The 25381-nt window shown below is 46.5% G+C and overlaps 2 protein-coding genes across 2 annotated transcripts in view; one reads left to right on the top strand and one right to left on the bottom strand.

Annotated features, from left to right (window-relative positions):
• LOC128721168 (uncharacterized) overlaps positions 1-14522 on the top strand; it is a 57646-nt gene extending 43124 nt beyond the window's left edge. The window contains exons 5-7 of the mRNA XM_053814893.1: positions 13709-13826; positions 13922-14109; positions 14179-14522. Coding sequence (XP_053670868.1) covers positions 13709-13826; positions 13922-14109; positions 14179-14522 — 650 coding nt within the window. The remainder of the gene's footprint in view (positions 1-13708; positions 13827-13921; positions 14110-14178) is intronic.
• A 4724-nt stretch (positions 14523-19246) lies between these two features.
• LOC128721974 (glycogen debranching enzyme) lies at positions 19247-24705 on the bottom strand. The gene is made up of 7 exons (XM_053815785.1): positions 24664-24705; positions 24386-24578; positions 22666-24321; positions 22172-22437; positions 21249-22098; positions 20522-21177; positions 19247-20458 (listed from the first exon to the last, which is right to left on the bottom strand). The coding sequence occupies exons 1-7, from the start codon at positions 24703-24705 to the stop codon at positions 19448-19450; spliced, it is 4674 nt and encodes a 1557-aa protein (XP_053671760.1). The 3' UTR covers positions 19247-19447.
• Between the last annotated feature and the right edge of the window lie 676 nt (positions 24706-25381).

The raw sequence follows: 25381 nt of genomic DNA, 5'->3' as shown, positions 1-25381 counted from the left end.
CACACGCCGTGACGTGCGGTGCGAACCCGGCGGACGGAAGCCTAGACCCTTGCCACCTAAAGAAGCACTTCAAGGAATCCACGCTTCAGCGCCGTTGGGCCTCAAGCTTGACTTTGAGCGACGACGGCGAAAGCCCGACCAGTTGTAATTTGAAACACGAGCCCGACGGATGGATCTCGTCCCATTACCATGCTGGGGCCGGGACGGGCGTTTTTTCGGCTTCCACCATGTTTTCGTTAGCCGTCCTTTCGATCCCGCCAGTCCCGCATTCCTAGGAAGCAGCTGCGAGACGAGCCAGTTTGTCAGCCTTTTTTATCTCTTATCTCAGGTAACCGATCCGCCGAGAAGATTACCAGAACACGATTGCAGCGCTTCTGCCGGCTGTTCCAGCTCATGATTTTTCATTTATTTTTCGTCATTTGATACCGACGAGCGTCCGAAGACGATCGTTCTGATCCAACGCCAAAAGTTAGGGGTAACACCGTCCGCTTTGTTTCCGCTACGGCTCCAAACTCTGAGCTCACAAACATGCTTCGATTTTTCAGCTCGACAGCCAACGCTCACCCTCGGCGGCGAGGATGTCATCAACGTTTCGAGCCGTTACACACACGGTATCGTCTTGGGCCCGCGCGTCCAAGTCAGACGGTACCCGGCAAAAGCGCTCGCCGCTAGCGAGAAATGGGATGCTATTTTAAACGGAACACGATATCCTACCAAATCCTTAATCGGTGGCAACGTGTTACACGGACACACGCTTCGTTACAATCGCAAACAGTGCAGCCGTGTTTTTCTGGTCGATTTTCGCCCGCAAAATCCGCAGAATCATGTCCGCCATTCGATTGCGAGTGGAGAAGATATAAGCTGCACGTACACAAGCGGCACTCCTTCTCCTGCGAGGCTCTTCGTATGCGAGAAGTGGCTGCTAAAGTGTGAAAATTTTGCACCCCCAATAAGCATGGTGGTTCAGAATGGGAGTGTAAAAATTTAAAATTAGGACGAGCCTTATCAACATGGGTCCAAATTGAGGATTAAAAAAATGATTCGGTCCTAGTGCCGGTTTCTCTCACTGTATTTTACTGCTCGTACCGCTAGAAGCCGACGGAGAATATATTTTACAGCAAATTGGAAGTAATTTTAGGGGGATTACACTTGAATTCGATTTGGTAACGATTTACGGAAGCAGTACTTCTATGGATCTCAATGCATTAGCATTGGATCCTTCTTACGGACGTGTAGGACGAAAACTAGTACAATCTTATCTTGATCCAATTAACGAAAGTGTATGAATATTTTATCAAACATGAGAACCAAACAACTGTTCAAACTAACGTTCGATATCTTCATATTGCTGTAGCACGTGCAACATTTTATTGCTACTAGCCTTCGTAGGTTCTGCTATCAATCGATACCATTTCCGTAACCTTAGCCTTTTCCCGATCGAAACGTCACATCATTGGGCGTTAAACTCCACCAAGGATTCCTTTGCACGATCATACCATTAACTCGCCTGTCACGGAGCTACCCGTCCTTCACCCGTGGATGATTCATTTGAATGCAGTATCATTTTTCATGCTCATAAATGCAATTCCTCACAATCATTCCGCTGCACTATTTTTCACCCGAAGCCACTGAACTTCCACTCACAACCACACACGTGTCTATCGCGATGGAAAAGCCAAACGAGCTACAAATTTGCTCTTCCGTGGCGGCGAACTGTTTTTACAAATAAACTTCCCTCGAAATTCCACCGCTCGTAGACCACTGACAGCGGCAATAACGCCCATAATTCATTGTCGGCGACGAGACTTTTGCAACAAACGCCACACCACCGAAGAGGAGCGATGTCATATAAAAAGCAGACCACATCAAATGGAAAAGCAGAAGCGGTCTCTCCTATTTGTCGTCCTCTCGGCGCAATGGGGGTGAGGCAGCGAATCGGGAAAACATGGATTTCAATTTTTGTATCGCCCCGCTTCCATTACCAACTTTCGGGGTGGGCGACTTCGGTCTTCAATACCCATTACGGAGGTAGAATTGAAAAAATGAATTAAAACTGCTTCCCGATGCGATGGAACGGAACTAACAAACCGGCCAACAAAGAACGCTGCCGCCATTCACAATAACGGAGACTGTGTAATCTTCAAGCGCCCAAGCGACTTTTTGACATTTCGAACTGCCGGGTGTTTGGGTTGAAAGTGCTTCTGGTCCGAGCGAAGGTCCCCGTGGCATACGTTGCAGAAGTTTATCTATTATGCAAATGCCGGCGTGCTCGATGGCGCGCAACAGAAATGCCACCCTTTTCTACGCCAAAGCGCGACTCACCAGTGCTTCATCACTAGAAACTTCAGTACCACGACAGCACAAAATAGTTTGCCACTATAGCCCGCCATATCGCGTGTTTGTTTTTTGTTTGTTTTGTTTGTTTGTTTTTTTTTTGTTCGCTAAAGCATTCATGATGTTTCAATCCTTTTTCTCCGCTTTTCCCTCACAACAGGCACTGGAAATGACAGGGAAAAGCAAGATTGTGCTTAAGCTAGATTACGACGAGTTTGGTACAAAAGTCGTACCATAACATGTCTAAAATCATAATTTTCTTTTGCCACCCTCTGGCCCCCCAATAAGTTCTTGAATTCGCTGAATTCTTCTGCCCCGAACCACCGCTTACAGAGAATATGAGATGCAGAGTTAGCCACACAAAACAAACACCCCAACATCCCAACAACAGGCGACATAATCCATGCCGCAGTGTGCAATAAATCATTTCCTTTATGTGGGGAATGCTCATGGGTTGCTCCTTTTTTTGCATTGAAGGCTTGTTTTCAGGATACTCGTTCGAGTTCCGCGCTTCCGCGTCCTGCTGGAAGGCAGTCCAATGCCGGCTCTAATGCCGGACGCGATACGACATCGCTGTTCCGGATCCTTGGTCCTGTTACACCGAGCAAAACTGGTCACCGTTATCTGTTGAACAGCACTATCTATCTGTCGAGAGTTTTGAGCCCGAAACCGAGTGACAGCAAGGACAACGCGCTCCTGTAGCACGCTACAAATGCCGAACGTATTTTCAATCCCGGCTGCTTACTCCCTAGTCTCGAAGCAATTCGAGAGTGAAAAATAGTTGAAGAACACCGCCAACCGGGGCCCCGGCTTAAGCATACATTTATATTTCACTACGACGTCGGTGACGTATAAAACTTTTCTCCCCAAACGATCCATTCGGGAGGTTTCTTTCGGGCGAACGAACTGGAAGGATTGATGTCATCGCAAATGTCCTGTTCGCTTGCGGTTCCCAAGGCAACAATACGCACAGATCACTTGAGCTCGCTAGAGACAGAAAGAAAGAGAGAGTGAGAGACAGAGAGAGCGCGCGCATGCAGTACGCAATTATTTAAACGTCAAAACAATGGCGAATGATAAATAAGCGTCTTTTCGTGTGCATAAGTGTGTTGCATTTGGGTTTAGGGTTGCCGTTAGCTTCGACCGCGACTCGAGTTCTCCCCGGAGACCGTGTGCTTGGGAATAGATGAATGCACGCCGGAACGGCCACCATCATCATCGTCATCGTTATGGGGCGGAATACGCAACGCATTTCCTGCGGGAACGATCATAAATTTGAATAAATAATCCAGCCGCGATGCCGCACAGCAGCGAAAGCATCCCGTTTCTTCAAACCGTGCGAGCTATGCGAGGAACATGCGTCCAAATGGAGTGTAACAACGAACTTTGGCAAGTTCCTTACTCACTTCGCGTGGCAATCGCCGGAAGTACCCGCAGACTGGGAAGTCGTCACCAGCCGGAACACACTCGCTTGTGCACACAATCGCCCAACTTCAAAGCGCCCGCGTATGTTGATCCGCTCTTTGGGGGCGATCCCAATTAGGCGAAATTTACCTTGCTAATGGAGAATTTATGCCAATCGCATGTGCCAGTACCGAGGCGCGCGCACCAACTAGGCAATGATTCAACGCTTGAGCTAAGGCCAAGCGGTTGTTAAGATCGTTTTGACTAATATGTGCGCACTTAATTTTCCCACGTGGTCCCCGTGCTCGGGGATTAACGCTGATCAGGCCTCGATCCTTCACGTAGCGAACCTCCCGAATGCGCTATTTATGAAGTCCCGGTAAAGCACCCTGGGTACCTACCACCCCTCAATGTGCAATCATACGCGATTCATTGCTGATCCGCATCATTGCACTCAATTTAATGCGCTTAAAACCTCGCCTCGCGAGCACCCACACCGGTATGATGGCTGATTTACGTGTCTCCTCGACTCCCAGGACTTAATGACGGGCTGAAGCGGATAGGAGCCAAACGCTATATTTTGCGCGTAATCGAAAATACGCGCCCATTTCTCACTGGCGTGCTTGCAGGTGTGCCAGTCCAGGTGTGCAGCGTATTCTCGTTTCCTCCTATAAATAGTTTAATGCCTCCCGACCCGTCCCGGCGAGCTGCCGCCAGTAGCTGAAAGTTGTAGTTAATAACAGCACGGTTTAATTGAACACTGCACATTTAATCCTGCCGGCATGGGAAAAACGAAACGCGTCCCGAATCCCGGACCGCGTCCATCCGCTTCAAACGCTGTCCAGATCCGGGATCGGGAATCCGACCCGGCAAATAACTTATCGTCAGCTGCGGGACCCCGGGAAACACGGGATTTTGCGCGACATGGCACGGCGACGTTCATCCGGCACCAATGGTGATTCGTTCGTGTCGTGAGAGCTTCCGCAGACTTATGAAAAACATCGACCCGGCTGCCGGGCTCAGCGCGGGCACCTGTACGTGTGGGCAGCTTTATTCGAGTCCTGCTGCGGAAAATACACACACCAGTGGTGCTGGGGTGCACTCGATTTCATAAATCAATGCCTGGTTAATCTCAAAGCATTTATTATTATTGGCCATCATTTCTAATCTTTGCTCGCTAGCGCGGCCTGGGACGAGCTCTCATAAACACCAACCATCGAGCACAGCAGCCGTATGGAGCGAGCATCCGTATCCCGTATAACTAATGCCTGATGCTGCCGATGCTCACTGCTGTCAGGTGCAATATGTAGTCGTGCAGAATCTGCAGCCAGCGAACTAGCGAGATTTTAGAGCACCCCCGAAAGAAGCCTAATAGGGCCGTTGGGAATAAATTCGCTTCCCTTCACTCCCGACCCAACGCATTATAAATACATTACATCAAAAACACTGCTACTCCCCGGTGGAAACACGTGTAACTGATTATTTTTTTTTTTAACCCGACCCAGTTTCCGCTCCGTTTACTGCTAGGACGATGCGTGCAGATCTTGGCCAATTGCGAGTGGGGGAAAAAACACCACATCAGCCTAAACTATTTCTGGTTCATTCTTTTCCGCTTTTCACTTGCACATTCGCGCGTACATGGTCTATTCCCGCTACGAGGACTGCAGTGGTCGAGTTGTTTCGGTACGGAAAAGTGAATTTTAATGTTATTATTTATGGACCGGTACGCTTTAAATTTTGCTTAAACCATTTATCAAACACCAAACATGACCTCCGGGCCTCCGGGGACAGTCCGATGGAGGAACTTTGTCCGTTTTTTCAGAGCCCTCTCACACGTGGGAGCTTTATTACGTTCGCCGCTCGACTTTCCCGTCGGGTTTTCGCCGGTTCCTGTCGGCCAATTTGTTCGTGTGCCATGCATATGCATGCCTTTCGTTCATCACAACCTGCGAAAGCCGCTCCATCCGATCCCACGCGCAGTAAGCCCATGGGATGCGGCTCACCTTTATCAGTGGCACTGTTAGCCGAACCTGCCCTTCTAATTCATCCCCCAAAAGCCAACTCGATCGGTCCCAAAATCTGCCTCGAAAGCGCTATTATCTCGGGCAGAAAATCCCGGATTCCCCCGCCAAAGAACGACAAGCCGAATTCCGATGAGAACGAGTAATGGCCAATGGTTTCTCCCGGTCGGAAAAAGCCACCCACGCAGTGGCACGTACGAGTGAGAAGGCCGGTGCCTCGTAAAACCAAACGGACCCCGGTCTCCGGACCCCGGACGGTACAAAAACCACAATTTTTGCGAGCGAGAACAACGAACGCAGATTTCTTTGCCGACCCCATCTGCCGATGGGGGACACGAAAATGCGAAAGGCTGAAATTTGTGTACCCTGCCCAGTGCCCTGTTCCGTCTACGGACACGGTGGGATAATTATAATGATATTATAAGCGTCCACACACCGAATCGAATAACTTTATTTTCCACCCATTTAACACTCGCCACCTCGGGACCGGTTGGTGGTCGCTTTTTTACAGCTTTTTGCGCATCATCGCTCCCGATGCGAGGATGTGTTTTTGCATATTCGATAGCGTTGAGGGAAGCGAAGAGCGAAAAAACGCGCTTTAAGGCTCCGGTGTTGGTAATAAATGGCGCAGATATCTTTGTTAACTGGCCGGGCCCTTTCTGCCATAAAGATAGCATCGCGGGTGCGATTGTGAGCTCGCGTTAGTGCCAATGGCGGCTGTCTGTGTTTGCTGTTGGACTGGCTTTTTTTTATAATTTTCAGCAGCAGAAATCACGGACATTGCAAGAAAATGCTCCTTTTCCATGCCACGTCCTCAGACTGAACCTGGTTTTCGGAATTGTTTGCGTATGAATTATGATCCCTCTTCCGCTGCAGGTGCAAAAGTGACTTTCCATTACCTTGCACATAATCATTTTACCGCTCGAACGTACCGCAGGTGCAGTGGACTGGCCACCGGCTCGAGAGCGCTCTCCTGCCGATCTAGCGGGATTAAGATAATATCCCAACAATGCTTCAAGGGAGCTTGAAAAAACCGCACAGGGACGCCGAATGGCGAACGTTATCATTATCGCTTACCTAACGAAGTGTTCATGGGAGCATTAGCAGCGTATGTATGATTTAATATCCTTTTTTCACGCAGTCACTGGTGCAAAGGTTCTTTTTTCTGCTGCTATTTTGCACTATGACGTAACGGAAGATCACCCTCCACAAACCACACAGTCCGACCTGATGTACGACTTGGCTAGGCGGGTGGATTTAATTCATTCACTGAAAACACCCCAATGATTAACAAAACATCCTCCTGTGCTCTCTCACTTGTTCGCTCTTTTTCTCTTTCTCTGTATCTGACACTCTTTTTCATTTTATTTTACTTGTGCACTCGGTTGTTTTTTTTTTGTTCGCTGCATCCCGGATGAGTTGTGACTAACGTAACGAGATTAAAATCGTCCATAGCTATTTTTTACCAATTGCAACTGGACGCTATTATACGAAGCTTTAGGCTGTGTACTGCCGTAGTGGATTTATGCATCCAATGTTTTATGTATCGTAATTGTTCAGCCGAAAGTTAAAACTCGATACTGCATGGAGAATAACCCAAATTGGTTTCAAAATCTACTCAGTCCTTGAATGAATTCTTTACAAATTTATATTTTGACTCATTTACGAATCAATAAAGCTTTTGTCAAATTATTGGATTATAGTGGATGAATAATAACTTTGACGCAAATATGCAATAAAATTTCATGTGAAATTATATATATATATATAACATATTCCTACGAGCTGAAAATATACTGTAAGCATCACTTGTGCACAATGTCTATGGTGGAAACTTTTTTTATAAATACTATAATTAACTCATACATTTGTACATTCCAAATTATCAATCAATAAACTTAAGGCTCGTTCAAAAAAAGTGTTCTCATCGTGCTTCAGCAATGCACAGTGAAAATATTCAAAACATCCTAGCGGTATTGGCTGAGAAAATATTCCACTACAAGAACTCAACTCGCAACTCGTTTCTCTATGCTTCTATGGAAAGGCACTCCACACCCGCGGGTGCACTCCGACGGTGTTCATTTGTTGCAGCGTTGCATGTTTTCATTAAAATTCATTTTCAATTTATAATCATTAAAGTGCGCCTGCTACTTGCTTGTGCAGGCGGTGTCGCCCCCGGGGAAAGTCCCATCGTATCCGGCTCGGGCATTATACGTAGTCAACGCGGTTGCCCCGATACGATCGTGGGAACCGAGCACCGGATCGTGGAAGCACAAAAAAAAAACTTTGCATGCAACCCACACCGAATAAAGCAAAACAAAATGAACGAGCCACAGCAGAGTTGGGCGAAAATGAGGGCTGCTATGCGGAGTCGAGCGAACGCAGCTGGGAAGGGCTTGATAAAAATTGAAATTGTCAATCGAGAAAGCAACACACATCGCCTTTTCCACCACCCGGTAAACCCGTACGGCGGGTGCCCGACCGGAAGCATAGGGGAGGACAGTTTTCCAATGTTATTCGCGCACGCATGCACACTGCACCTTAATGACACTGGCAAGCCGCTGACTCCTCGGCCGAGGCGTCCGTGCAAGCGAATGAGCTTTTCAATAAATAACACTCTGCATCCGACAGCTTATCCCCCAGTCCTTGGTTCGAAAAGCGCCACACATAGCGCTACGCCACGGAGCCTAGATTATTTCGAAACCCAGCAAATCAGCAGCTATAGAAACAGCCACCGAAACGAACCGCGGATGGCGGTAATGCCCGACGAGAGTTGACATGCAAATTAAACTCAAATTAAAGTAGTATATCTCCATGTCCTCCGCCAGGCGTGGCAAGCTGGAAAGCCGCGTGTCGGCTGGCCACGAACTCGGGCACGATGGAACTATCACTGTCGGCTCTAATTTATGCAGCGTGAAGTGATATTAACGATGGTGCGATAGCTAAAGAAAGGAACACCCCTAATTTCTCGCCCTCGAGGGGGTGCTCGTTTCAACACCGACCATGGCCGTTTACATGCACGCAAACCAACATTTCCATTTCGATTTGTTTTTTTGTTGATGTTGTTGTTTGCCTTTTGCGATTGTCTTTTCTCGCACAGTGCAGCCAAGCGTTGGTCGATTACGTGACTCTTTTGTCCGAAGGCTTTTCTTTTCCCGTGCTCCTAGCGAGGGGCCGCAATGATAAGAAGAGACCCCTGGCTTACTAGAAACGCTGGCTTTCCGTTTGGCCTTTGGCAACTACTAATGCAGCCGGGCTGTGCTGAAAAACGGAAGGGAAAATTACGCTCGCTAGTTATCGATCGGATCTCTACAGACAAAATTTCTTCCTTCATTTGTTCTCGCTCAGCTCGTTTGCTTTATTCGTGCGCCCATTCGTTCAACCCATTTGCAAGCAAAAGTTAGAAAAAAAAACATACAATAAAACTTTCTCTAGCCATGCGAGGACCGCGATAGATTTTTCTCATGCTCTACGTTGCGTTCGTTTTTATTTGGCCCACGCAAAATTTCAATCGCTTCCCGTCTAGCTTCAAGATACTGGCTGCTTGCGGGAGCCGATGCCGGACGCGCCCCACAATGTGCTGTCATGATGGAATTTGGCAAAGGATTTATTTGTTTGCAAGACGTAAGCTACTAGCAAACTGCTGGTAAGCTTCACACAGACAGAGCGAGAAAAAAATGGGTATCGTACAAAAACTACCGCCGTGGTTCTCTCGTCCTGTTTTCATCCTGTCCTATGTTTTGTTGCCTCGGTGTTTATGTATGAGCTATAAATGCTTAAAGTATAGCGCTAGGTAATACCTCCCGAGGAGCAACGAAGTGCAAGGGTCCGCTGAGAAAACTGCACTTACCAACGATCCAACAGGATGTGTGATTTCAATTGCTAAATAAAATAAGTACAGACCGGAGCTCGTAGGAAATTGCTAAAATGGAAGAGAGAATGCAAAGGCACACCAAACAAACATCCCAACGATCCCGTCGATTTCCGCTGGTCTCTACCAGACGAATCTCAATTCGGAACGCAAACGTCAGTGGCAAAATAGATGGTTTATGTTCTTCAATTTTTCACCATTACGCAGCGAACTAGTCGTACACAGTCGTACGTTGGCTGACAGGCGATTACGGGTAACCTATTTCGTCGTACGACCAGCAACGGGGATTTTCTTTCATATATGCGTGTGTTTGCTAGCTCGTACTGCGGATAAGAGCACGTGCATCTGTTATATTTGTGAGCATGTATCATAAGCATGACGTTGAATTAATTGCTAATATTGGAAGAACAGCCTTTATTAGATGCAATAGATCGCTATGTAACGTTTCGCTCGGAAAGTGTCCTATTTTTCCAACAGCGCTAGTGAACTATACTCGGGTTTTCAATGGAGGCGCACTCTCACCAGTCATTATCGTCGCCAGTCAAATGAAGTTAATTGAGCGCATAAACCTTGCACAACCCACCAACCACCGTCTAATGCATTTCGGTTGTTATACGAGCTCGAACAAATCCCTCCCTGGCACGCATATTTCTGCAATACTTCGTTTTAATCCACTCGTGATTTATAAACCTCCCCGTGCATCGATTACGAACCACAAGAGGAACGAGTCACGTTGTTTAAACACACACACACACACACACACACACTTCCGAATAAAATCAGCCCCATCGATTGCATGCCCCGGCATGAGGGGATAGCAAGTGGGCGAAGTTGCAAAGCAAAACTTAATCCCTACCGCTATTTTCCCGGCGTTCCGCCAGCTGTATCACTGCATTAAATACTTTCAGGATCCTCGGCCATCGTTTCTTCTGCCTTCGCGGTTGCCAACAAACAACGGTCTAGTGTTTGGGTACATTTTGTTTTCATTTTCTCAACAACGAGAACCGCCATCGCCATCGATTTCGACTCCGTGCCTCGGAACGCGGACTGCAATCCAATTGTGCCGCTTTCAAACATCCTGAAGCATGAGGCCACATCCGGCTGAGTCTGTGTGCGGCAGGACTACGGCGGCTACGTCCTTGTGCGCGCATATCACCCACCCACCGTTGCCACATTTAAAACCATTTATTGTTTGTGCTATCTCTACCAAACGACAATCGTAAATCATATATTAAAAGATATAAAAAAGTGCAACCACCACCACAACGGGCCGTGTGCACAAATAACAGCTCATAATCTGGCTAACCGAACGTGGGCGGAACCGGTTCGCTGCTCGGTCTCGATGAAGCACGTTCGCATATTCGCTTATTCGTACGATTTCCTTCAGTTGGCACGGAAGCACCCGAGAGCCCTGGGGAAGGATGTTTATGCTCAGTTATGCTTTTCCTCCGCCTCGTGAGACTCATATCCCTGCGAGGAGGTTATTATATTTCCCTTCTTTTATATCTATCCCCGCGTGCTACGCTGGGTGAAGATCATTGATCGAGCATCGGTACCAACGACAGATCTTTATCACGGCTGCCTCACGAATGCTGCGCGCACTCTCTAATGGCGGAGCAACAATTTCCCAAACCTCGAAGCCCTTTCGTTTCGTTTTCGTGGGGGCGCTACTAGGCGGGACAAAACCGGGGGAAACAAATCGAAAGTATTTCAATCCACCAAACGAATGAGAGGCAACTTTTAATGCCTGCCATTATTACAGCAGAAATCCTCGTGGCGCTCGATGATGATGCTACCGCAGGCACCAAGAGCAACCAGACAAGATTGCTCTTATTTATTTCGCCTTGGCGCTAACCACTGTTTTATCCTGTCATTATCCGTCTTTTATCGCCTTCACTCGGTGTATGGTCCCTCGTGAATGCTAAGCCGGGAGGCAGTTGGCACCGGTGCCGCGTTGCGATAGCATCTGCCCGCATCCGACTGCGAACGGAGCCTCCAACGACGGCTGGATGCGAACGTTGGGGATTTCAAAATGTGCTACTGCTCATATGAACAACGAGTGCGTTGCAACGGCGTTGGAATATACTTGGCATTTGGCATAAAGACATTTTGAATTTACACGGATTGTGCAACTTATGCACGCCTGCACTGGTAATAATCAGGTGTCGTTTTGCAAATTACGATATGTGTGGGCTGCGCCTAACTTTTTGAATTTTAAACTTTTCAAGCGAACAGCAGTGGTGAAACTCCTATCCTAACCGCTTCTGGTAGCAGATAAATTCATGTACGTGTTTCTACTCGCGCTATATATATGTATGGGCTGATACAAAGCCCTATAAAATGCTATATCCAAATAAATGCAAAACATTTGCCTCCTCATGAGACGTAACCATGGCAACCAAAACTAGTTGCTACGACATCACAATTTATCATCACAGTTTGTGCAATCCTTCTCGGCCATCGTCCAATCATCCACTGCAGATAAAACTGAATACATTCCCAACAGGATTTTAAATTTAATTTTGCGGAAGATTTGATGTGCATATTTACACCTATTTCATCAGGAGGATACTCCTAAAAACGTGCACCTTTACAATGTTCAACTATGTTGCATACTGGTTATAGCAGACAATCAATACGCTTCCAATAAAGGATAGTTAATTAAAATTATTGAAAAATTTCAAGCGCATTGTTCACTAGGTCTAGTTACAACATGATCCCAGCGTATTTCGTCATCACTTCATCGCAAGACTGCTCCGAAAGTTACGCCGACACATTTCTGGAGCGAGCAATTGGTCCAATTAGAGAACCACCGTATCTCGTATCTGTCATTCGAGCAAATTCATCAATAGAAAACCTACTCCCACCATGCGGCATTGGAATAAGTTCCGGAACAAGTTCCTGCCAGCGCCGTGTTCTCCCTGTTCGCCCTTTTATTCAAATGCGTCGAATGGTGCATACGCGTTCATCACAGCACATTGTGCCGTTCGCAACACAACACTCTGCTTCGACACCCACTGCATGACAAAAGGTTCTAGCCCTAGTAGTATCGTCGACATTCGGACGTCCCCCAGTCCGTCTGCCAACGACGTTCAAAAAATCGACACCGAGCACGGGAACGTGTCGAAATTACTGCTGCACGATATGTCCTGCACAAACTATTCTAATTTTTGAACCGTTTTGTGTGCGGACAAAAAATCCTTCACCACCCGGCAGGCAGGCTGGTTGAAAATATCCCAATTCAAACGAATGCATCACGGAAGAGGGAGCAAGGCAAAAAGCCGTTGTCCATTTCGAACCAACCTGCTAACTGAGCCAATGGTGACCGGGACATGGGCTGCTGCTAGCCCAAAGAATTCAGAGCATCCATTTCGCGGTTCGATCCTGCAGCCGCGCATCAGTCAGACAGACGGCGTTAGCATTGGACGTTGGGTGCTGGCCGTACTACAAAGAAATCTCGTCCGGTCGTCAGTGAGACGGCTCATGACAGGCTCACATCGGCACCAGGGAGAATTGTATCGTATCCCTTAAACCTTTACACACGCTAGACGTGGCCAACGAATGGCCAACGCACGCGAATTGAAACGATTCATATTTTCGCATGGGCTGCTAGCAATCAATCGACAATGCAGCCTATGCAAAAAGTATGAGTACACCCTGCTAGTCGTCGTACTTTGGCACCATCCAATCGATTGGAGTACCGTGCATTCTGCCGTATGTCTTTCGTGTTGCTACAATACTCTCGTTTGGTCCTTGTTTCCGATCCCATAAGCTTTTACAGTTACGAGTTTAATTAGCCACCAGCAGAACATTATTTAAACAGGTGATTAGGCGTAGACTCAGGAGTGTGCTGATCCCATAGAAAACTGTGTTCGTCAAGTAGTCGCCTTTCGAAAGTTCAAGCTCATTTCCTACGTAAATCCTTCCAGAGAGGCTGTTTTGCTTTTATTTTATTCCAATCCCAATGTCCCCGATCATTCGCTTACTGTATGTTGCTAGCTCTCCTGTACACCAACTAAGAACCGTCAATAGTAACAGTCCGTTCTTTTCCTCGCAAACTTCGCCGTGTCACTTATAGATTTTCTCTCAACAGCCGCTCGTGCTAAGATAATCGGCTCCCAGGAGGTGCACGTGAAGAAAGGCAGCACCATATCCCTGTCCTGTGTTGTGAATGTCCATGCTTCGTCCATTTCATGGTACGTTACACTTTTAGGATGTCCTTTAGAGTGAGAGAGAGACAGAAAGAGAACTAAGCGCCAATTGCGCCTTCAACTTTTGTACGGTGTTGCAGGTATCATGGATCATCGATCGTAGACTTTGATTCCGCCCGCGGAGGCATCAGTCTTGAGACGGAGAAAACGGAAGGTGGCACCAGCAGCCGGCTCATGCTTACCAGGGCGACTTTACGCGACTCTGGCAATTACACCTGCGTCCCTACCGGCGCGATATCCGCCAGTGTACAGGTTCACGTTTTGAACGGTAAGTCGCAGTTCACGAAACCAGGAAACAGCCAACACGACCTACCGTATCTTTATCTTCCGTCCACAGGCGAACATCCGGCTGCAATGCAGACGAGCAGTGGCGTACCGTGCCCGACGCATCAAGCACTTATCCTTCTATTTGTATCATTGAATAGTTGTAATTTTAGTAATCTTATCTTCTTCATATCAAACCTGCTCGAAACTGTACGTTTCCTGCTCACTGCAACGACCGTCAACTTCCTTGTTCACATTCCACGACTAGCGTCCGTCGGTGTACGGCACCTCCAGTCGGCTAGCATCGTTCTTTTTACACTGGCTTCAATCGGTGTCCGCGTTCGAGGTGCTGCCCCACAACAACAGCTGAACTCGCGTACGTCGAACTCGGATTCAGGTATCGTTCAGATGAGATGATCTTCTTTACCGCGTCACAGAGCCAAAAATGTTTCCTTCGCACGAGAACTACAGGCATCGAGCCACTAGGCCGGCGCTTCCGCTTAGTCGCCCGATGGCAATGCACGGTCTGTGAAAATGATTTTCGCATTGGATCAAACCGCGTCAAATCCTACCAACGCATTGTCTGCAGAAGCCACGTTGAAAACAACAGGTGAAGCTGGTGTACCGAGACAAGAAGCTTCGTGCAAAAGCTCGGAAAGAGCTTCTTAGGTTGTACTCCCTCGGGCCACTCCAAACAACGTTCCATCGTGAAAGAGCGAGCGTTCCACGTTGCGAAGAGAAACTGTAAATGTATAAATGTTAAGTTTCTACTTCATAATTATGAAAATAATAATTATATTTAACTTAAATAATAAGCTCCACAGCGAGGGGCGATAGAATTGGTAGTGATCATGGCGACAGTTGATGAAACAGGATAAAACATACGCTATCTGAATTACGATGTACTGGATTCGGAGAATCCTAGCGAATAAGACACTAGATAAGTTAGTCAATACTTTTAGATCCTGTTCCTTCCCCACCCCTTATCCTTTCCCACTCCCTCTCTCCGCTCTTTCCATAAGAATAGCAGGTCATTGAAAAATAAAACGAATTTCGTTCCAGGCCAGAATTTAAGACTTGAAGTGACGACGATGGACGGGAAAAGACGTTGACACGAGACGTTGTAAAATAGCTAAACGAGTGAAAAAATAAACAAACAGATAAAGTCGAAGTCGTATTACAAAATCAAATTTTAGTAAACAAGAAAAAATGCAAACGTTATGAAAAATTAACAAAAAAAGTAACAAACCCAGTTTGTGAGATGGATGCATACGAATCATGAACGATAAATCAATTGTACGAAACAAAGCAAGTGTGTAATTACGCAATGAGAGATAACAAAAAATGGTTTATTAGCTGATTCCCCTTCGGTTTAGTTTGCATTCGAAGTGGAATTGGTTCCAGATTGCAACCAAACTAGATGCGAGCAGTGTAAATTAAAGCATGAAACGAAGAAAAAGAAAAACCAAAGTGGGTTAAAACAGATCCATATTGTAGGCAATACAGGAAGTCCGATAAGTTCTAGGGCAGCTTACTGCCCGCCGACGCGAATCAAGCTGGCTGGCAGCTGAGCTCAGTTCGATCAGAAAATTGAAGCAAAGGATACATCCAACACATAATAGTTACATGCAACCAGTATGGTTTTCTTTTGAAATATTTTATTCAAAACGGAGCAAGAAGACATGGTAAGCAAAGCGAGAAAATAAATCAAATAATCTCTCTGTATAAATCAAAACAAACAACCAAACATACAAATTTAACAAAACTACAACAATCATCACTTTGAGTGGAGGAAAACTGGAACGATTGGTATAACATTATCATCATCCATTGAATGGCAACCTGGTTCATGTGCGGTGGTTCATCAACATTGAAAATAAACGACTAATGCGTAGGCGAAATTGAATATCTTTGTCCACTGAAATTATTGAAATTATTTTATTTTACTCTCAATCCTAATATTTTAGAACTCCAAACTTTAAAACCGGTCCATTTTCATTTCGCCAATCTCTCATATTTGACTTTCTGGCGTAAACACGATTGCATCTCCGTTTTATGAAAAGGCCTTCCTGGAAAAGCTGCTCTTCGGACAATTTGGAAACAAACACGGTTTTTGTTGCGTAACATTATTTTTTTTGTTTCTGTTCGCTCATGGTCCTAAGCAGCTGCTACAAGACACATGATGGTAGTCAGGATAGCCAGCAGCGTGATGTTAATAAAAATATGCTGTCCTCTATCAAAATCAACACATCCAAGATACGGTTCACAATACAAAAATGTGAATTTTGCAATCTTGGTATGGTTTTGAAAAATAAAAAATTCGTCCCTTTTCATATGTAGACAACTAGCGATTAGATGTTTAGCTTAGACCTCATTGTTTGAACTTCATTGAGAAATATTATGATTAAATTCATCACGTAGGTGCTCTTTTGAACAACAGCTTTATTTAGAAAACGTTGCATCGGTCAAAAGCAAATGTTTTGATGATACGCGATCTACACCCACTGTTGATGGATCTATATAGTTTCATATTCGTCAGTGACCTCTACCATTAGCTGATATAGTTTGCAAAGTGCGATATTCTGCCCGGAAACGGTGCAAAACGGTGTTTGTTGGATTATGTATGACCCGAGAAGTTCTGATAACGAAATCCAACTCTTCCACAAGGCTTTTCATTCCGCTTGCTTCTGAAATGGGTCGGCGCCTCTCGGAATCGACAACGTGCTCAAGCTCCCAATACGAATACCCTCCAGCACCTCAACGAAATCGGGACACTCCGGGACATCATCCGTCGAGAGGTTCATTACGCATGAATATCAATGCGGAGTTGATTGAATAAATTTCCATTTTCATCTTCGCCGTTTTCTTCTACTGCCCCAGCCTGGCCAAAGCAGAAACCGCTGAATCGGTGAGAGGTTGTGAGAACAGAGAGAAAGGCAAGAGCAAAACTCGAGGACAAAATCGCTGTTTTGTCCTTCGGCCGGCGAAAATCCCATCTTAGACCACACACACACACACACACACTGCGTCCTCTCTCAAGCGTGCTTACACAAGGACGAAATGGGACTCTTCCCACAATAATGGAAACATTTCTTTGCGTTTTGATTTGGACCCATCCCAATCCCCACCCTCCTTGGATCTCATTCCTCCTTCACCCATTATGGTTCTTGACTCTGCTCTCGTGAACACGTGTGCTGGCTATGTGTCGCTCTTCAGCATCTAATTGGCTTCTCAGCGCCAACTATTTTCAGCTCAACGGATCGGCCTAAAAATGGTGATGAGCTTTGAGCACCATTTTGACCTAAGTGAGCCATGAGAGGATGCATGGCAACGATGTTGGATCGTTCGAGAAGGCAATATGCACGTGCTTGTTTATGTGCCTACGTGTCGCTGTACGTGTTAAGAACAGCCCCCGGAACGCATCGGTCAGTGAAAGGTCAGTAGGCGTCGGACCGTTTCTTTCTTTTTCCACATTTGCCGGGACGTCAATCCACTTTACAAACCAGAACAACTTCAATTTTCCCCGATGATTGGACAGCGCTCTAATCTTTCGCACACCAAGCACACTAACGTAATCCTGCTACGGATAAACTTTTTATTTTCTTTTCATTTTCCTTCGCCACCTGATTTTCATTTCTTTGAATGTCCGAACTAATGCTCAATCCAGCTTGGCTCACTGCCATGCGAACGCCAGGTACCGGCATGAGAATATCACACGTGCAAACGATTTCCATATCAATTTTCATTTAAATCCCCACCCACAACCAGGGGGTCAGTAGCGTATCGCTCACCCGTATCCCCTCATTCCGCTCATCTTCTTAGCCGCCATGCACACCCACACATTCTGGCACGGTATACATTCTGATTGTTTGATTCGATGCAATTGGTCCGTTACAGGATTGCAATGAAGAAGAGAATATGAAGTCAAGCGTAGGCTGCGATGATGGCATCTGGGTACCTTCCGTACGTAATTCGTTTCGGTCGAAGGAAGACAAGAGATTTGCTCACTGCCATTGGGTCAGCACGTACGATTGTGTTTATTGCTCGGTTTCATAAAAATGGCTCTCACACTACATCCTATTATTTCGTAGGCCAAATTTTCCTGCAGGCTTATATTCCAGATTTTGTTGTTTGAGTTGTTTAAAATATACCGTATACGGAAAAGGACTTCTTCATACGTTGCTTTCTGCAGTTAGCGAGCGCCGTCAACGTTTCTGCAATAAATACACCGTGCAATTTACTTCCAAGTTTAAATAAGTTGGTTTTAAGGACACAGGATAAACAAAATGACAAAAAAAATTAAATGCATTGCAATGTGACTGTCTCCATTGGTACTCTAGTGACTGCTCCACTCATTTCAATAAAGCTCTATCTGTCCGACATTCATCTGCTCCAAGGCAATAAGAGCACAATGTCCCGCTCAATAAATCGAACCGAAATTTTTAACCTGTTTGGTAGTAAAAAAAACACCTCCACCAGGCGCTTGTTAATAGTAATTGGAAAGTGATAATTTATTGTCAGTGTTCCGCTGGAGCTTCCACCGAGGTGGAGGTACAGAAAAAATGACCTATGTCAGACCACTATTAAACCACTTCGACCAACGAATTGCTATTGGAACGTACCATGGATTGAAGCCGGTTTCGCGGTCCTCGTATGACATACTTAATTTTAATTGATACTCTCCCATGACCAGAGTACACGCTTTTTTTGAGTGGAATTTCTCACCTATGAAGTAGATTTATGTTGCTATTTAACTCAGCGTAAGTCCTCACGTAAATTACCAATTCCACTTAATTATTTAATTACATACACGAAGTAATGAAATGGAAGGCCTGGAATGCGAATGAGCAAAAGCAAATTGATGGCACAGTAATCTTGAACAGCCAGCGGCTGCTGTATATGAACGCATTTTTCTAGCAAGATTTTGTGAGATTTTCAATAATATCACAGACGAAGAAGAGACAAGCCATTACGAACCACTTCGTAGTATTTTCTCAGAGAAGCTAGAAATTGTTGATTAGATTTTGGTGTTGCGTTTGATCTAAAAAGATCACCTTTCTTTCATGGGTGCGAGTTGAACAAGCACCAAATTCTCCAGTATCCATTGCATATAAAATTTTAAACATGCCAATAAGTTTTTAGTGCACTGGGCGAAACCCGTTGAGTATTTCATCTTTATTTCAATAGCAGTTCTAAGAACCTCTCCATGCATAACATATTCGTTGCGCTAAATAATGAACACCGGTATCCGGTCAACAACAATAAAATAAAAGTGCAAACAAAAACAATCTCAATTGTAACTATGGCTCTAGGAGGCAGCGTAACCCTAGCGAGAAGCACAATTAAAGCTCTTTTTCGTACTTCTCCAAGTCATACAAAACTTCCAACACGCAGCCCATGCTCCACGCCTGCGTTCGACAAGAGTCGTTACAAAACGCGCCGTTCTCGTTTGTCAACTCGGCCAATCCACGCCAATGGCAGCGTTGTAGCTCGTTCAGATGAGTCTGCAAGATCTTCCAAGTTTCGGCCACGGTCTGCTTGAGCACGCCGTTCGCTTTAGCGAAAATCAACCGCGCCCGCAGGTAAAACCCAATAGGCCATACCCACTCTGGACCGTTGTGGTAGTTCGCGCCATGGGCGACGGTTTTATCATCGTTATCGATGGAATTATCGTAGTTACCGCGATAGCCCCAGTCTTCAAAGTCCAATGTCTTCATGCCCAATGGTCCAAGCAAGTACTTCTTAGCATTCTCGAGAGCACGCCAGGCATGTTTGGGATCGGCCAATTCCGGGGCAGCTAGCAATGCGATCGGAAAGTTGCACCGGAGCTGATAGTCAGTCCACGGAATCTCCGATCCTACCGTGTCCTTGTAGATGCCTCGTTTGTTAATGTACGAGCTCTCAGTCGAGTCGTCTACATAGAACTCTTTCTCGAAGTTTGCCGCAATTCGGTTAGCCCATTCTTTGTACGTCCATACGGTTTTGGTTCCGTTGTACGACGTGCGCTCGACTGATGAAACTGGGATGACCTTCTGTTCGGACATTTGCTGCATAAACCGCAAACCGGCCATCTGCAAACCGACCAACTCTACCGCTGATCCATCGCGTGGGGTTGAAGGAATACCACGGTTACCAGACTTATCCGAGGATCCCATCTTATCCATCCATGTACCACAGTTTGCGTTGTTTCCGCCAAACACGAAGCCCGTGTCAGGGTTCACACCGATGCGATTGTTGAAACCCTTGTCTTTCATATGCGCATCGATACGCGTTCCAGCGTTACGCTCACGATAGGATAACCCTTGGAAGTGTATCGTCAGAGCTTCCTGAATCGTTTGATATAGCATTTGGTCCTGCAAGGTAGGATTTATGGTTAGCTTCTAGTGAAAACAGCCAAAGCTTTACACCTAACTCACGCATTCACCAGCAGACTTTGCTTCTGAGTCATCCGTTGGGTAGATACGCGACACTTTATCCTGCAAGATGCTTTTACCGTTTGGAACCTCCTCAACGTACTGCTTGATCGTATACAGCCACCACCACACTGCATCTCGGCAATTGAACCGAGCGTTCTGACCCCCATCGAGCAGATTCGGAATCAACCCATGTCGCAGGCAGCCACCGAAACCGAGAATCATGTAGCGCGTTTCATCATACCGCCCAGTAAGCAGCGTTAATCCCCGGATCGCAATGAAGGTATCCCGACCCCAACAGCGCATGTAACCCGTCGCAAAGTGCGGCAAACCAGCCGCCATCGTAGCGCAATGACTCGGTGGCTTTGGATCGTTCACGTTTGGACTCAGCTTTGGAAGATTTGCCGAAGGACACACGCTTACGCACTGCACCGATCCCAGCGCAAGCCTGCGGCCGAAATTCGAGCCATGGCGGATAAAGTCCGACATCAAATTACACGCAGCCGACACCGCTAATCGATGCACATTCGTGATGATCACGTCGAAATAGCTCGGTATCATGTAACGGGGAATCTCTTTCAACGATTTCAAATTGCTCTCCAGCCACTTGGCCATCGGCACAAGATTCTCGTATTTGTGCAGGCGCTGTGAACAGTAATCTAAAACGATAAAATATGCACCATTTGTGAACTGCGTCAAAGTTATCAAAGTTCACGATTGTTGCACTTACCGATCAACCAGTTTCCATTGCGTAAATTGTTGGCCAGTGGGTGGCCAAGGTCATTGTTTGGTCCAATATCGGACAAAATTGATATGACACCTTGCAGACCGCAGTACACGAGATCTCCGTAGCCTTCGATATTGTAGGGTCCGCCACCATTGTCGCGTTCTTCTTCAGCACAGCAGTAAAGCAGCTTATTGAAGTCTACGAAATCGAGTTTAGACAGGATATGCTGTAGTTCAGCGTATCGCGAGCCTTTGTCCTGATGGAACTCGCGAACTAATGATTGCACATTATCGAAGTGCGATCGTACGCTATCCTTCAGTGCAACGCGCACCGCCACAACAGAACCGGGTTTCAAATTTGCAAAGTGCAGCTGCGTAACGTTGCCCTTTATAACCGCCTCCTTGCCAAATATGTCGGACTCTTCCAGCCGCAGATTACGCTTCAAATCCACCACATACTCGTTAACTCCATTGATGTAGTCGACATGCTTTGCAAAGTCCGTGGGCCGATCAAACGTTTGTCCTGTTTTCTTGTAAATTTGCACCTCTAAAATAATTTCTTTGAATTCACCCTCGAACTCCAACGGCCGCACACCGGTCGGCCCAGCCCAAGGATTTGGATAGTTAAAGGCAGTATGAGCCACAAGTATCACGGTTTCGTGGTTAGAGAGCGAATGACGCGTAACGGCAACAATATCCGAATGCATCTGGTCGACAAACAGCTGGTCGAAGCCACGATTGGCCAATCCTCCATGAAGCACATTCAAAGCCTCCTTCACCGCTATCAAACCGGTGCTCTTGTCCACATGCTGGCCCCATTCCTGATACTGCCGCTCCTCATCCACCACGTGAACCTGAAGCAAATAAGGAGTTTAGGCGATGTGTAATAGCAATATAATAGCACAATCATGAGCACGCAGTCCTTACGTGATGCGGAACGAACTCGTCATAGCCGCGATTGCTGCCCGTTGCACAACATGCCATCGACACGAGGGCCGCCGATGGAATCAGATCGAAGATCGATCGTTTCTCCACCGGCGACGGATTGTCGTGCGTAAGGTCCATGAACAGGGCGTGCGCAATGCCCGGCGCCAGGATGCGCTTTGGGCACGGGAAGAATGCACCGACTGGTGCACCGCCATAGCGATACACTAGCCGACCTTGCTCGTGCGAATCCCAAGCAGAGAGCGCCTCTAGAAAAGGTACGAAGCAAAAAAAAAAGAAAGAAATCAAATGTAAACAAGGAAGATCGCTTATCAGTTGCTCATGAATGCAATTGTTAGTGTTCGCTTGTACGATTGGAGCACCGCTTATTTAACCATACACGGTGTGCTAAACAACTCCACCTGATAACCCCGAGTGGGGTTAGAATTAGTAAACTCTGCTAAATTGCTTAATTGACCGCGCACATAAATAATTACCTCGAATGAGTGACGTAATGCCAAGACGATTGACAAAAATGTTATCCGTGTGGTCGGAGTTTGTGAATAGCTCTGCGGCTACGTACAGCTCCGGATTGACCTTGCGCGCCGAATCCAACAGATACTCTGCCACGTGTAACGGTGTCGAATGACAATTATCCAGGCGCACTCCATCGAAGATGCGGGCAGTAGTATCGACGTACTCCTGCATGTGCTTCCACAGGTACGGACTATCTTCGGGTTTATCACCATACCGTAGTTTCACGCTGTCTCCCCAGGCGATTAGTTCGCGACGCAGATATACATTCCCGGTTCCCGATTGCGGCCGAGCGAAGTCGTTCAGTGGATCACCATTCATTACCCATCCATTGTGGGCCATGAACAGTTTCCCCGCGCCCTCGTACATCATGCTTTCGATGTCCTTCAGAGACTTGCCCTGCGTTCCGTAGTGAGTGAAGTATTTCATAAACAACGGGTACTTCAACGAAATTCCCTTCACACGCGGTCCATCCTCCTGGACTCGTTCGTAACGGGTACCTGCGAGACAGTTATCGACGGCATAGTCGAGATGCTCCTGAATCTCCTGCCTAACCGCTTCGTTCAGGTGCTGCAACCGAGCGCGAAAAGCCTCGGCGCACTTGCGCTTACGACTGTCCTCGTCAAAGCAATCCTGCCGGAACACGTTATATAAGCTCATCGCACGATCGAAGTCGATCACCGCCCCGAGCCGGCGGTACTCGGGATCTGCACGAAGCTTTATACTGCCGTCGGGAATATCTTGGGTTGGATTGGGACTACGCTTGCTACACTCATCGTTGAAGCGTGACACGTACTTGTTCACGTCGCACTGATAAAGCTCGTACAGCTTTATTTGCGGCAGGTAGTTGGAGTGAATCTGCCAACGTATTGCTTGCAGGTGGTCCTCCGTTTCGACCACTTCCGGGACGCCCACATGTGCTAGCATGCCGTCCTTCACGTCCTCGCCAACGCGCGCCAGCAGAGCATCAAACAGGAATGCCGGTCGTAAATGGGGACAAGTAAAGCAATTATAACTGCATTCCGGATACTCACGAATCCAGATTGACTCATTGGCCGTGTGATTCAGCACGATGTCGCAAATCGATGTTACGTTCCACTCTTCACGCATATTCTGCACAATCGATGACACATCATCATAAGACACTTCCTTGCCATCTTTGTTTCGGAAATCCGGGTTCACTTTCAACTGGTTACGCAGCGAGTACGCTGAGCGCGATCCTCCCAGCTCTTGAATCGGTGTGAAATGCACCATATTGTAACCGGATTCTTTGGCCACACATAACTTAGCATTCCACGTATCCAACGGCCCAAGCAGCTTCGATATCAAGGTTTGACATCGTATGGCATCTAACGGCAGTGTAGTAGCTGAATCACCCTTTCCGACCTTAATCTGAGGCTCTATCTGTACGTACAAACCCGCTTGAGGGCCGGCTTCTGGGCACTCTTCGTAAAGCGCGTAAAAGTGGTAGGCTCCCGTTTTGGACACATGAACATTGCAGTAATAATCCACGTCCTTGATCGTGATGTAATCGGATCCGCTCGTTGTCGGTTCCAACGGCGATCCCGTGGCTGAACACCATTCCAGTCGTTTGTAGCTTTTTCGATCGAACTCCTTATCTATAGGGAAATAACATAAGTTACAAAGTTAGCTTTTCAAGCTGGCGATTGAATACACAATTACCATCAGCTGGGTAGTTGCAGTATAAGGCCACACGACGACCCAGCAATGAGGCTCCTGGATGCACGTGAACAAGTGAATTTTTTTTTAATCGATAAAGAGATCCTTCTCCCAAGTTGCCGTCGTGAATCGCTAGCTTTATCGAAAGAACCCCATCAGCCATGGTATTCGATTCCGTTACTTCTTGGATGGCAGTCTGCAAGCAAACGAATCCAATGTAGCGGAAAACGGTCAATTTTAAACGAACAAACCCTGCAAATCCGGTTGCATGCTTTAATCACCAGCGGGGTGAAGGCACTAGACAGTCTTCTCGGTGTGGACATACTATTAGAGCGTTCGATTGATGCAGCACTACTGAACTGGCTTTGTGAGTTGCTCAACAATCTAGACGCAGGGGTAATGAGCGAAAACAGTCTACGAACTCTATCGATAATTTACAATGCGATGAGCTATTATCGCAAGGGCGCCATTGCCATCGGGTCAAATCAAAACCAAACATCCCAGCAAACATGTTCTAGACTCCACATTATCCTAGTACATCATGGGATTCGCTCAGCTGATCAGTACACGAACGTGCCCAATGTGTTACTCTCCTTCTCTTCCTCTCTCTTTCTCTTCTCATCTTGAACTCGACCTCGCAACGTGTGGTGCTGTTGATTACAAACAGATTCACAAAGCCAAAGACGGTAACATAGTCTATTATGGCTGTGTTGGGATTTGGCTAAATATAATTCACGTGCAAAGTTACATGCTGCCAAAACAATCACTTTCTTTGGTTACCGATTGCAGCGAACACAGAAGGCCACATAGATTATATGAAAGAGAAATTCCTACATTATTCCATAGAATAGCACATGACATACGAAAGGAAATAAGCGAACGACAAAATAAATCAACGTATGCCAAAAGCATGTATCCCAAATTAGATGTAAATTATCATTCAATTCTTAGTACTCGCACCAAAATTCGACCTTATATATTTGATATCATTTCATATGC

Source organism: Anopheles nili, chromosome 2 (genome assembly GCF_943737925.1).
Source record: "Anopheles nili chromosome 2, idAnoNiliSN_F5_01, whole genome shotgun sequence".
Classification (NCBI taxonomy): Eukaryota; Metazoa; Arthropoda; class Insecta; order Diptera; family Culicidae; genus Anopheles; species Anopheles nili.
This window is presented reverse-complemented; position numbering and strand designations above follow the sequence as displayed.